Below are 15,195 nucleotides of genomic sequence, written 5' to 3'. Positions count from 1 at the left end.
ATAATCTTGGTTGGATGTCCTTGCTTTCCATCACTGAACATTTTGTGCCAATCCTTTCATGTCTCTACTGTTTTTATATTCTTATCTTTTACTCTGGCTTCGCAGAGGTTGCCACTGCATGGCTGAATGGTCAACAGAGGCTGAGCACGTTAAATAGCTGGCACGTATGCTTCCATCCATTGTCAATGAATGTGTGTGGACTGAGAAACATTTACAGGCCAGTCTCACGTGGGCTTAGGCTCTTCTTCCCACTGGCTCTCAGGTCTTCTCCTGCACATGAGTCAGGTCTTTCTATCAGCCAGGACCCTTCCATGGCTTTCTCAGTCCCAGGGTCTCCCCATTCAATTTCTACTGGTGAGCCGTTGCCCTATCTGGAATAACAACCTCAGGCTAGCAAAGCTGAGTTTTCTCCATGTTTTCCAAGTTCACCACATTTTCTTTTCTTTTTAAAAAATTATTATTTTATATTAATTTTAGGTGTACAACATAGTGGTTAGACATTTATATAATTTAAGAAGCAATCCCCCTGACTAGTCTAGTCCTCACCTGGCACTACACGTAGCTATAACCATATTATGGACTATATTCCATATGCTTTACTTTACATCCTCATGACTGGTTTGTAATTACCAGTTTGTAGGTACTTCTTAGTGCCTTCACCCTTTTCATCTCGCCTGACCCCTCTCCCATCTATCACCCCAATAAATCTAGTACCCATCTGATACCATACATAGTTATTACAATATTATTGACTCTATTCATTATGCTATACTCTATATCCTCATGACTACTGAATGACAACCAATTTGTACTTCTTAATCCCTTCCCCTTTGTCACCCACCCCCAAGTTCACCACTTTTAACTGACAAAGTCATGGTTGTTGCATAGCCTCCATCACCCACCATCGAGTTTACCCCCTCACACAAAAAAGCTGCTGTTTTTCAAGATTGGCGTGGTGCTAGAAAAACCAGGAGGCTTGGGGAAACAGGGGAGCCCCAGTCAGGAAGGCTACAGACTCCAATAGTTCTTATCTGAAGCTCTAGAAGTTTTTCAAAAATCAACAGTCATCAATTTCTTGTCTGTCTTTGGTTAATTACCAGAGAGCCTCAAAAGGGTCATTTTTGACCATTTTTGTGTTATACTTATTTTTTGCAGGGAGGATTGGCTGACTTCTTCACACTTTCATATCCAGCTGTCCCTCCTAATACAGTGGTACCTTGGTTTTCGAATGTCTCCATTAGAGAACATTTCGGTTTACGAATGCCGTAAATTTCATGGATCTATGGTATCGTTAGACAGTAAAATTCATGCTAAATTTCCAGTTTTAGGGTTTGATTTTACAGGTCTGGAATGGATTAACCAATTTTGCATTACTTTTTATGGGGAAACCGTGCCTCGGTTTTCGAACATTTCAGAACTCAGTCTTCCAGAACAGATTATGTTCAAAAACCAAGGTACCACTGTTATCTGTAATGTCTATTCTTGAATATTTGACAAACACACACATTAAATGATGACAGCAGGGGTAAAATTACTTTTCACCAAGCAAATCTAACATTTAAAGGCAAAAAATAAAAGTGAAAACACTTAAAAAAAATGGAAGTCAATTTCTCAAGTAGCAGTTCTGGGGAGAATTGATTTTCACCATTGGTATTTTTCAATCCAGGACCTACAGCTGGCAAGTGCGATCCTGAAAAGAGCAACACAGGTTGCAAGCATACATCTAGACTACTCTAGTAGTAAGTGTGCGTGCACCTGGCATGTCAAATGCTTTAGGGAGATGACTCTGAAATGATTCCAAAAATTTTCAAAGACTACACATTCCATATAACTTTTCAAAAATAAAAAAATTTCCTTGTTAGGCTAGAATTTGATAACACCACCTCTCCATTTTTATTCAGGGAGAGTGCAGGAAAAATCCCTTGTATAAAGGGATTAATGTGTTAACTCACAGATGACACCCTGGTACTTTAAATACACCTAAACAGAAGGAGCTGCACAGGAAACCTGAAACAAATTTATATTACTTTGTTTCTAATTCTTTTCTTTAAAAAGAAATTGTGTTTCCTTTCACCATGTGGGATGGACCTTGCCCTTTGGGAAATGTAGCATTCAAGAATATACCATTGTTAGAAAACGTCTCACAGTACAATGTCCTTCAACATCAAAATGTCTTATATTTCACAAAAAAGAATAACAGATCTTACATTTTTAAGGGTCCCAGGATATCTAGGAAGCAACTTTACCAAATTCTTACATTTAAGTTCACAAATATTTTCTTTTTCTTTTAGTTCACAAATATTTTCAATCATTAAGATTTAATTTTCGAGGGTCAGAAATAGTTCACTGAAGTCAAGGAATGTTAGAGCTGAAAATGCGAATACTCTTGTAAAAGAGTCACAGCTGAAAATTATCAGTTAAAATATCATTATAGTGCAAATTATTAATCTCTTAACCCCAGAAAGGCTAAAAGACTGATGCACAGTAATAGCTAAGGCAGAAAACAAACGAAGAGTTCAAATTTTTGCCTTAAGCGATCCATTTATTACCATTCTTGAATTTTTCTTTATCTCCAAAACAAATATTGATGTAATTATAATGGATTATTAATTTACTGGACGTATTAAATTATGACAATAATATGCTGTAAAACCCTCAGACATATCATATATTCACATGGCCTAACCCCCAAGGACAGGAAAACAAGATCAGGTTAACAACATTTTGTATTCCATTAGAATTGGTTAGGGCAAAAACTGACTTTTATCTGATGTTTAATTTGCTAGCTCGCTTCCTCTCAGAGTGCTCAAATGTTACTTCCTTTAACCACATCCCCTCCTCCCATCTGTGCGCCAGGCTCAAGTCAGCAGCCCCCGCCCCGGGCCCCCAGCACTTCTCACACTTCTCTAGTAATGTGGTGGATAGGCCTGTCTCTCCCACTTGACTGAAATCTCTCAAGTCTCAGACTCTGCCCAGGCCCTCATTTTGAGCAGGTCAAGCTCCCTGCCAACCTCACAGAAGAAAATTCCCACAACTTCCCTCCACCCAAATCCACCTGCTATCTGCATCTCCCCTTTCTTCCATCATTCCTGTCCCAATAAAGGAATCCCTTCCTATCTAAGGCCGTCCCTCCCTCCGTGTTCGGATTCTACCCGGTTTTCCTTCTCAGGAACTCTTCTCTGCACTCCCAGCCTCTCCATCCTGTAAATATGTATACGTGCTTAGGCCTCCTATCTAACTTAAACCAATTCTCCTTCCACCCCACTTTCCTACTAATGTCCTCTTTCCCCTTCATCATCTAATTTCTCAGAAGAGTTACCTACAAACACTATCTCCACTTGCAAATCACCTACTCACCCCACCTAACAACATGGCTTTTGCTCCCACCATTCCACTAACACTCTTCTAAGTCGAAGCCAACTTCCTGGTCCCTACATGCAATGGAGTCTTCTTGAAACTTAACTCACCAGAGCAGAAAACACTTCACACTTTGGACCTCCCCTTATCTTCCTGCAATTATCCTTGGTTTCAGTAACACCCCCACACCTGATATTCTTACCCACTTAGGCCGTAATAATCACAACTTCTAACATCTGTATAGAACTATAGATTCTACAAAGCATTTCCACAAGTGGTACATTGACTCACTTAATAAGTGCTATAAACGAATGTGCCATTTGATCCTTACAACCCGTACGTTTACTAGGCAGGTGTTGTTTCAGATGTGAAAAGTCAGTCCTATAGTCAAAGTAATTTTGTTAATGGTCACGCAGAAATGGTCAACATCAGTATTCCCACCCATCTCTCAACTTTAAAACGCACATCTCCCAATACAGCCGTCATATGAAGTTAAAAATATCAAAGTTGCCACAAAAGAAAAAAGCAAAGACATGACATTGTCTTGCAGAAACATGAGAGCCCAATGATGCATGTCACCTCTGAAGGGGTGAAAAAGGCTGGCTGAAACCTCTCGGGCCCTCTTTTCATACATCGTCTCATCTCCAGCACCTATTCAATTGTTCATACTTAGCCTCCATCCAAGCTCCAATAGCACCTAACAGCAGACACCCGGGGAACACTTGAAGACATTAGCTTCAGTAGTTGATCAACTGCTGCTATACACAACACGTGTAAGTCATTTCTCCCCCTTCTAAAGAAAAAGTCAGCAGCTGTTTGCTAAAAAATCTTTTTTTATTGTGGATGAAGACATTGCCAACTCACATATATCATTTTTATTTGGAGTATTTTTATTTTTTTTGCCTTGCAGTGCTCCTGAGAAATTCAGAAACGCATTGACTTTAGCTCTATAAAACACAACCCAATATTATGGTTGGGTTGTAAATTTCCCACATTTAGTTATTTCCCGAAAAATCGAAAGACAATCAATCAATTTTGAGTAGAGAAACCTTAATAAGTTAAAAAGTAAACACTGGCAAATAATCACAAATGTCAGAACATTAAAAGTACCATTATTTTTCCATAGGAATATATAAAATAAATACGTTATACTTGATACTTACAAAATTAAATTTTTTTGTTGATGGACGATGTTTTAAATACTTTGATATATGAAAAACTTCACTAGCTTTAGAAATAAAATTCAAATGCTCTAAGTTTGATGCATAATAGCACTTTCTCAATAATTCTCAACACTCTCCTGTCCCTGAAGAGTTTATTTTTTCCACCTAATGATTGGATAAGTATCCTGAGTCTTTTCCTCCCTTCAAATAACCATTAAAAGGTTAAAATAAACTGGAAGCTTTATTTGGCGGGGGAAATACTTAATATTTTAATTGGCTGATTTTAAGGAAGTCATTTCTTTTTCTCATGTTTTTATTTCTTTTTCTTTTAAATCAATAATGGCAGGAACTAAAAAAACAACCATCTGATGCAGAATTGTACTAAAATTAAATTCAATGTGTAGCTGGATTTTCTATTATAGTATATTAGTGGTTGAAAACCATTAGGAATGTTGTGAAAAACCGTGACAGCTAAAGCAAAATTCAACCACAAATTCTAGTAAGTTTGTAGAGAAGTAAACAGTGAAATTACTATAGTTAAAATATTGCAGTAAAATTACTGTTAGCAACGTCCTATTGCTAGCATGAGAATTACATGCTTCATCACTATATGGTTACTAAGATTCCTTGAGCAGATGGTTCATCTCTGACACAACTTAGTTTCAGAAAAGTAGGTGAGTTATGTCTGGTTTAGATCAACAAACACTGAGTATGCATACCAGTGAGCTATAGTTTCAGTGATGATACAAATGAAACATTAGGTACTACAGCTTTAGTTCAAGGTCACATACTTAATTAAATAGCAGCCATGTAAGGTCACGATGTGATGTTTAGATGTACAATCCACCCATAACAGCTTTCAAACTTATGTTAAACTATGGGGTAAAAGGGGACAGGCTGTTTTGAGTAGAGAAAGAACTACTCAAAATGTCATAAAAGGCATTTAAAATATGATGACGTGCTACTTAAATACCCACTACTTAAGTTTTAATTTTCAAATGAAAAGAGAAAAAATGTTTTGCATGTTCTATTTCTCCAAAATGAAGGACTGTGTGTCTGTCTCTCTTTTTTTAACTTAGAAACTTTTATTTTAGATGCTCCACACTGAAATGAAACTTTAGTAGCAAGCAGAAAATAATTTAGGACAGCCAGTGAAAGCATCTTTGAAAGCATCATACAAAATCTAAGAGTAATAATTTCATAGAGAAATAATAATGGGCAAAACAGACAAGAGGCAGTTTGACAGTTCTAATATAGAACTGGTACGACAACTTCCTTTAAAGTATACTGAATAAAAAATGGCAATATAAATAGGTTAGCTAAGGAGATGGGACGTTGTGAAGCAGCAATGTCTCTGTTATTAAATTCTTCAGAAAAACCAGTTTTACGTATCAACACATAAAGACTTCCCATCTTCTAAATACAGTAGAAAGTATTATACAGTTAATCACAGCAAAATTTACAAACAATCAAATTTAGCCCTGGCCAGAGCCAAGGCTATTTACATATTTGGATTAGTATCACTTCTACCTTTCTTTGTTATACAGATGTTTCTATTTTAAAGGCATGTTGAAATTTACAAAATTTGCAAGAAATGTCTTTAAATGTACAACTTCCACAACTAATAAAAACAAGAACATCCTGATATAGTTAAGTTCCAAATCAGGATTGTTTAGAATAGGTCTATAAAAAAAACTAAAGCAATACCCCCTTACTCCGAAGTTCCAAAGACCTGGTGCTAGTGTTGCTGAAGTAATTCCCTGCCCTCAGTGACCACGAGGCTGAGAATGGCCAGTTCCGGGACGGACATACCTCTCATATCGATAACTCAGACAGAGGCAGGAGGTATCGTGTTTAGTGATATTGCTAATTACAGTTCCATATGCAGCTGTACAATTTAACACTTTACATGAAAGTCATATGTATGTGTGTAAGAAAACAATTCGTTTTAAGATAGTACCTTTAAAAAGATACCTTAGCTCTTAAAACCAAATCATATATCCACAGTATGTACTTAACAATAAAGAGAACAAACTGCTGATACAGGCAACTTGGACGGATCTTAAGGGCATTGTACCGAGTGAAAAAAAGTCAATCTCAAAAGGTTACATACTGTATGATTCCATTTATATAGCACTTCTTTTTTTTTAAGGAGGGCGCGGCTCACAGTGGCCCGTGCAGGGATCGAACCGGCAACCTTGGTGCTACCAGCACCACACTCTAACCAACTGCGCTACTGGCCGCCCCTATTTAGCACTCGTGAAATGACAAAATTATAGAGATGGAGAAGTTAGTGGTTGCCAGAGGTTAAGGACGGGGCTAGGGAAGGAGGTGGCTATGATTATAAAATGGTAGCATGAGGGGTCCTGGATGTATCTGTCCAGCAGTGAAGGTCACGTGAATCTACACGTGATAAAATTGCATAGAACCAAATACACACACATTCTACCTCAGGACACTGATGACCTCCCAGGGACAGCCTCGTCTTGGCCTGTCTACACGAAGTTCTCTAAAGATGATTACTATACACTTCAGATCAATTTTCTGCACTATGTACATAAGCCACTACTATTATTCTCTTTCTCTCTCTCTTTTTTTTTTTTTGGTAAATCTCTTGATTATCTTTAAAAGACAAACCACATGTCTCTAGCTTAAATGAACTTGAAAGTCAGAGGGGAAAATAAAGAACTGATATATAGCTACTAGCATTGTCTTTCTTTTTATTTTTCTTATTTTTATAAGTTAAGATAAAAAATCAAATGTTTCTAGCTTAAATTAGGTCAAATCAGAGAAGGATAAAAGCAGATAATATAGCAAACCCTCCTGTGCCACTTGCAATTTCTAAAATCACTAACAATATTTTTATTAATTGTAGAGAAAGTACAACTACAAACAAAATGCATGACTTTTTCCAAAAGGCCACTTTGTGATCAAGTACATACACATAGTGTTCACGGTTTCTTTAAAGTGCTATGTTTCTGTCGTTTCTGGCTTGAAACTCATCTATTGCTTTAAAAGGTCTTTCAGCACAACTCCAGCGCTGTTGTCAGGTAACACTGGCAAAGGTGTAAATGTGGGCAGCACGTCTGAGATGGGTTTCAGAAGAAGGTGCCCAGGTCCGCCAGGGCCATGTCCAGCTGGGTTAATAAGAGGCACAGCTGCAGAGCGGGGAGCCAAGAAAGAATTCACATCTGTTCTCCTACCAGACCTGGATTCTGTGGTATCTAAACGATAAAATAGGAATTGTTTAGTCTCCTGTATGCTAGTTAGTCAACTCTATACATGTGTTTTAGGTTCCCAGATTTAGCCCCCAAATAAATTTAATTCATATGCTGCTGGGTTCTGGATCCAATAAGCAGGGTCTCTGAAATATATATAGCAGGGTGAAAGAACAAGACAAGAGAAAAGAATGGCAGAAAAAAGGGGAGAGAAGAATATTTGAATGTATAGCTAATATTTCACTAAACACATTAATGTTGTTTTATATTTAAATACCAGTTATATAACTGATAAATTTCATTTACTACTGAAAAGGACCAACAGTTTTGCCTTTTGGGATACTGATTTTTAAGCTGGTTATTAAGAAAAGACTCAGAAAGAACTTTGCGCCTTCCCCACCTTTCCTGCCTAAGAGATTCAGAGGGAAAGGCTTGCTTAAGATGTTGCCTTAGCCTAATCTGAATTAACTGGTAAATAGCAAGGCTTCAGGCAGGAGCATGTTAGCTGGATGCTTCATGGGTCCCAATGTTTCTGAGTTGCCTAGTAAGAATTTGCCTGCCAGGTACATTCTGCTCTTCCTCAATCACCTGTAAATCACCCATTCTCACTTTTGAAACGTCTATCCCTACACTCCCCCTTTTTTCTGTTGTCCAAAATGTCATATATACCCAATATTGCCTCATGTTTTGGAATTTTCATGCTTATGTCAATTCCCCATGTGCATGTATTAAAATTTTGATTTTTTTCCTGTTAATCTTTCTCTGTTAATTTGATTATTAGTCCAGCTAATAAGTTCCAGAAGACCTTAGAAAGTGGGAGGAAACGTATTATTTTTTTAGCCCCTACACTATAACAACAATTTTTTAAAAAACGTTTTCTAGTTACAAGGCAAACTCTCTAATCACCCACCTGAAAGATGAAGAACTTGAGAACTTTTCCCAGTAAGTATGATGATCATAAAAACAAACCTGGCACCCATATAACAATAGCAATCAGATTTAATATTAATTTATGAAATGAAAAACAATATATGCATTACATTACATGACCATCTTTTAGACATTCAAAGGTTTGAAAACTATTCTCAATTAGATTATTCTTCTATAAAGTTAGGTTGAACAATTAGTTTTATTGGAATAGGTATTTGGTTTATGCCCCAATGTCTTAGTGGATAGAAGAACTGTGCTTTTAATACCCAAGACCACTAAAAACTACATTAAGAGACAAGCAACCCCTTGAAGGTGCTCACTTAAGCAGTGGGAAATTCAAACACAGGAGGCCTCTAAAACAAAGAATCACTGGGACAAATTCATCAAATCTACTGGTCAATGAGCACTTTCTGGGTCCCCGAGCTACACTTTCCCGTGAAGCACAAATTTCTAACCTCTGCAAAAGCTGGTGGTGCTACTTAATAAGCTCTGAGCCTAACCACACACTTCCAAATCCAGTATTAAACACTGAGTTTGCTTTTTCATGCAAACCCTGTACCTACTTGGAACCTCAGTGGCCTTTGTCTCTGATCAATATAAATCAAGCTGGGTACGTGACTTGATAACTGAAAGAGAGAGGAGAGGGAAGAAGGGGAAGGGATGGAGAGGAGAAAAGGGGGGGGGGAAGAGGGAAAATCCTGCCATAATGAATTTTAGAATTGACTTTAAGATGCTATAACCTAGTATAACAAAAAAAGTGTTTTTAGTAGAGTCTATACCTGTTAGATCAAGTTAAGACTTTTCACTAAATTTAGCAGCCACCTTTTATGCAAGTAGCAAATTTACCACTTTCTTGTTCTATAAAAGTTCAGGAAAATAGAAATATTTGTCTAAATAAGTAAGCAAGTTTTTTAAGTTTCAGAATATATTTAATATTTTATCCAAATTAAGTATCTGACATGATGTAAACTTAAGAATATATGACACATACCTTCACAGTCCCAACTAGCAAACATTTTAGTCTGAATTAAAATATGAAGATTTCAGAAAAAAAAGAGACCTTACAATAAAGAATGTGCTTATAGTCTAAAGGATATACTTAAATTTCAACTCAAGAAATTTTACTGGAAGCTAATATAGGGGATATGAATATAAATAAAACCCTTACAAACTAGTGGGATAGAAAACTATGTATACATATTGCAGAACCATCAAACCATTTGCTTCTAGGCAGATCTTTCAACAATGTGAATGCTTCCTAAAGTTCTTGGGTGTGTAAGCCAGTTTACTAAACTACTCATAAATATTATTAACACCCCAAGGTTTGGCTATTGAGTAAAGGAAAATAGGTAACAAGCAAAGGCTTACCAGTTCACCCCCACTTCCAAGGAAAGTAATACAAAGTGGCTTATGTAGACAGAAAACAATTGTACCAATATACAAAGGGAAAATATTTCATATTGCTTAAATTAATCTACGTCAATGAAATACCGTATTGCTACAAGAATATATGAAGCCAAAATATAATGCCTTATTGGAATTTTGGAAGAAATCATTACCCATTTTCAAAAGCACTAAAAATTTAGTTGATATCACTGTAAAACATAATCATAAATTAAACATTTAATTTTTAAAATTGTAGAAAAAATAAATATCTGGTTTCACCTTTAAAAGTTTCTGGTACATTTGTATCTAGTTTTCTCCTTCCTGGTGAATCCAGCGGTTTCATATCACGAACAGAAAGCTTTGGTGGTGGAACAGATGGATGCGATTCTGTTTCTAGAAACTTAACAAAAAGTGCTGAAAAAGACTAAAAAGAACATATTTGGGTTATATTAGGCAAATGTTAAAATTATATTCACTACAACTTAGAAAACATACCAGCTATTCTAATTAAATGTTAAAAACTAATCATGCCATCTGAATCATTCTTTATAACTAAGTTTTATGAACAATTAAAATTGCTAGCACTTTAGTTACACTTTAGTTATCAAGTAAAAACTTTAACTTAATCAATAATCTTTGATGACAGCCCTTTACAGACATTTAGTCAGAATTAGCCACCTGATAACACTTAGATTTCTTGTCATCAATGGCACTTAAGACATTAAGTCTTAAATCATTTTAATAACTGTTTACATAGACATGAAAACATATTGACAGAAAACAAATATTAGTCACATTTTTCTAAACTAAACACCCAATTAATGAACACAGCAAAAGCTCACGAGTAATTTTATCAGATTAAAATAATATAGCATAGACCTTTCCTTTCAATTAAATTTTATGCCATCCAATTTAAAATAGGTTTTTGTCTTTAGCTAGCTGTGGGTAAGTCACCTATCCTCAGTTTCCTCTTTATTAAAAAAATAATAATAAAGAAGGAAACTCCACATTCTAATTCCCAGTGTTAATTCAATTGATATTCATCATAAGCCTACTACATAACAGGCACTACATTTTCATGATTATTAGCTGCTTCTTCCTGCCGGAACGCAAGTTCATTGAGGGCAGGAACTATCTGGTTTGCTGCTGCATCCCCAGTGCTTAGAACAGAAGAATATACAGCAGGTGGCTCAGTAAGTATGTATTGACTCAATGACTATGTCGATACATATACATGCATAAAATAAAGACTCTGTCTTTAAGAATCTCATAATTTAGTAGTAAGAGAGAAAAATGACTATGTGCCTACAGCATCATGATCAAATACCAATAAAGGAACAGTTAATACTTTGAAAAATAAAAGTATACGATATAAATAAGAAGTTAAAATAAAACCTATATGCAGTAAACTTATTAAAACTGGGTTATTATCCTTAAGCTAATCACGTCTCTGGCTCTGAGTTTCCACGACTTCAAAACAAAAAAGCTACATAAAATAACCTGAAAAAATAAATCGGGTTCTTTGCAAATGAATGTGATATGCAATTGTTTCACCATTCAAATTCAGCAAACTAAAGCTGGTTCTTACACTATTCAGCGCAGACTGCTGATTTGGTCTGAGAGGTGTGTTGGGGACACTTTTTGATCCTCCGCCAAGCCACCCAGTCATCCATCTGGTAACACCGCCCTGATCTTCATTCAACAACTGAAAAATTGTTTTAGAACAGAAAAATATTATCAGTACAAGCAAAGACAAAATAAGAACCATTTTTACGTGATTTCAGATGGTAGCAAACCATGCTGTTCAAGTCCAACGTCTTATAAATGTTTCCTAGTGACAGAGGCTATAAATACAATGAAATGTCATCCCAAATCCTATCTTGACTAAAAGTTGAGGATTGTCATGTCTCTAAAATCTCAGCATTCTGGTAAGAGAGGTGGCCTATAAGTTACAAAACGTTAAGACTAATATTATACAAATTGAGAGTTCTGGTCAAAATGGCAGAGGAGGTAAATGATATACTCACCTCCTCCCATGACCACATGAAAATTACAACTAAATTACAGAACAATCAACCTGGAGAAACGTCTGAAAACTAGCTGAATAGAAGTCCTCTAACTAAGGATATAAAGAAGCCACGTTGAGACTGGTAGGAGGGGTGGAGATGCAAAACGGGCTGGCCCCAAACTTCTGTGTGGTGGTCAAAAAAACAAAAGGGGTATCTCAGCTACAGAGGTATCTGCTGAAGAGCGAGGGGCCTCAGCCTGGTATCAGGACTCGCAGCCTGGAGCACCAGTGCCAGGAAGAGGAGCCCCCACAACATCTGCCTGTGAAAAATAGTGGGGATTCTGAGATGGAAGACTGTTGGAAACCGAGGCATCCTCTTAAAGGGGCTGTGTACAGATTCACTCACTTGCAAGCACTCACCCTGGGCTCCAGCAGAGGCATGGTGGCCAGAGACATACAGGGAGAAATTGAGTTGTATGGCTCCAAGGCAAGGGCTAGAGGAACAGCCGCCATTAGCTCTATGCTGAGCTCTCCCACCACATGGCCAAATCTGAATCTGCATTAGCCTGGTGAACTCCACTGGCCCTACCCTGATGACCCCAAGACCCTGCCTAACCCAAATTGCACACCGCCCAAGGCTCTTTCAGTGACTGAGCCTTATGGGTAGCTGGCAGGTGGTGGCAGGCCTTGAGGTACTCTGTAAAATTTGTAGAGCTGCCCCAGGCCCAGTACTGGTGGCAGCCAACCTTGGTTCACAGTGAGGCTTCTCCCATGTGCCCCAGGTCCATCACAGGCAGCTACCAACTGCGGATTGCTTTGTAGCTCCCTCCAGGTAGACCCATAAGTCACAGGCAGCGCTGATTTTGGCCTACATAGGAGCCCTTCCCAAGAGGCCCCAGAACCAACACACTTAGAGGCCAGCTTCAGACCACAACAGAGCACCACGTGATTAGCCCCACAAGGGGCACATACAAAGGGTGATCTCAGCAGGTACCAGAGCCCATTGGGATGAATTCTACCCATGGAATCAGCCCCCACACAGCAGATAATACTCTGTGGGCATGGCCAATCCTCACAGCCAGTCAACCTGAGGGACAATCCCACTCACTGATGTGCCAACAGCAATCAAGGCTCAAACACAACAAGAGAGCACACACAACCCACACAAAGGACACTCCAGGAGCACTTGGCACAGGTAATTAGGGAGATTGCGCCACTGGGCCCCACCGGCCACCTACTACATAAGGCCACCCAGCCAAGACTGAGTGACATAGCACATCTACCTACAACATAGAAACAAACACAGAGAGGCGGCCAGAATGAGCAAACAAAGAGACATGTCCCAAATGAAAGAACAAGAAAAAACTCCAGAAAAAGAACTAAATGAAATGGAGGCAAACAACCTATCAAATACAGAGTTCAAAACACTGGTTATAAGGATGCTCAAGGAACTTAGTGAGAACTACAACAAAAAGATAGCAAGCATAAAAAAGGATATAGAAACCATAAAAAAGAACCGTCAGAAGTGAACAATACAATAACTGAAAAGAAGAATATACTAGAAGGAATCAACAGCAGATTAGATGAAGCAGAAGATCGAACCAGAGATTTGGAAGGTAAAAGAATACACCCAATTAGAACAGCAGAAAGAAAAATGAACAAAAATAAATAAATAAATAAATAAATAAATAAATAAGGATAGTTTAAGGGACCTTTGGGACAACATCAAGCGCAACGTTTGCATCACAGGAGTTACAGAAGGAGAAGAGAGAGAACACAAGGGATTGAGAACCTATTTGAAGAAATAATGACAGAAAACTTCCCTAACCTGGTGAAAGATATGGATATTCAAGCCTAGAAACTGCAGAGAGTCCCAAACAAGATGAACCCAAACAGGCCCACATTATAATTAGAACACCAAAAAGAAATAATTTTAAAAGGGGCAAAAGAAAGGCAGTTAGTTACCCACAGGGAGCTCCCCTAAGACTGTCAGCTGATGTTTCAACAGAAACTTTGCAGACCAGTAGGGAATATGTAAAGTGATGAAAAGCAGCAAGGACCTACAACTAAGACTATTCTACCCAGCAAGGTTATCATTTAAAACTGAAGGAGAAATAAACAGCTTTCCAGACAAGAAAAAGCTAAAAGAGTTTATCACCAGCAAAGCAGTATTATAAGAAATGGTAAAGGGACTTCTTTAAGAAGATTAAAAAAAAGAACATAATATGAATAAAGTGGCAATAACTATGTACCTATTAATAATGATTTTAGTGTAAATGGCTTAAATGCTCCAATCAAAAGACACAGGATAGCTGAATGGATAAGAAAACAAGACCCGTACATATGCTGTCTACAAGAGACCCACTTCAGATCGAAAGACATACGCAGACTGAAAATAAAGGGATGGAAAAAAATATTTCATGTGAAAGGAAAACGAAAAAAGAAGCTGGGGTAGCAATACTCTTATCAGACAAAACAGACTTTAAAACAAAGACTACAGTAAGAGACAAAGAAGGACATTATATAATGATAAAGGTTTTAATCCAACAAAAGGATTTAACCCTTGTAAACATTTATGCACCCAACATAGAGGCACCTAAATATACAAAGTAAATATTGAATGACATAAAGGCAGAGATCAACAATAACTCAATCATAGTAGGGGACTTTACCACCACACTGACACCAATGGACAGATCTTGCAGAGAATCAACAAGGAAACAGCAGTGTTAAATGACTCACTAGACCATATGGCTTTAATTGATATTTTTAGAACATTTCACCCCAAAGCAGAACATACATTCTTTTCAAGTGCACACAGAACACTTTCCAAAACAGACCATGTTAGGCCACAAAATAAGTCTCAATAAATTGAAAAGGTTGAAATCATATCAAGAGTCTTCTCTGACCACAATGGTATGAAACTCGTAATAAATTACAATAAAAAACTGAAAAACACAAATACACGGAGGCTACACAAGATGCTACTAAACAAGGAATGGGTTAACAATGAGATCAAGGAAGAAATCAAAAGATACCTTGAGACAAATGAAAATGAAAACACAACGATCCAAAATCTATGGGACAAAGTGAAAGCAGTCCTAAGAGAGAAATTCATAGCAATACAGGCATA

The 15,195-nt window shown here is 37.4% G+C and overlaps 1 protein-coding gene across 2 annotated transcripts in view; it reads right to left on the bottom strand.

Moving 5' to 3' along the window:
* Positions 1-5,744: 5,744 nt before the first annotated feature.
* TRIP11 (thyroid hormone receptor interactor 11) overlaps positions 5,745-15,195 on the bottom strand; it is a 65,751-nt gene continuing 56,300 nt past the window's right edge. For both annotated transcript variants that reach the window (XM_033107265.1, XM_033107266.1), the window contains exons 19-21: positions 11,643-11,759; positions 10,334-10,478; positions 5,745-7,744 (exon numbers count right to left, since the gene is read on the bottom strand). In XM_033107265.1, the coding sequence (XP_032963156.1) occupies positions 7,524-7,744; positions 10,334-10,478; positions 11,643-11,759 (483 nt within the window). In that variant the 3' untranslated portion in view covers positions 5,745-7,523. The remainder of the gene's footprint in view (positions 7,745-10,333; positions 10,479-11,642; positions 11,760-15,195) is intronic.

The sequence above is a fragment of the Rhinolophus ferrumequinum genome, chromosome 6 (genome assembly GCF_004115265.2).
Source record: "Rhinolophus ferrumequinum isolate MPI-CBG mRhiFer1 chromosome 6, mRhiFer1_v1.p, whole genome shotgun sequence".
NCBI lineage: Eukaryota > Metazoa > Chordata > Mammalia > Chiroptera > Rhinolophidae > Rhinolophus > Rhinolophus ferrumequinum.
Note: the sequence above shows the minus strand (reverse complement) of the source record. Positions and strands in the feature narration are given on the sequence as shown.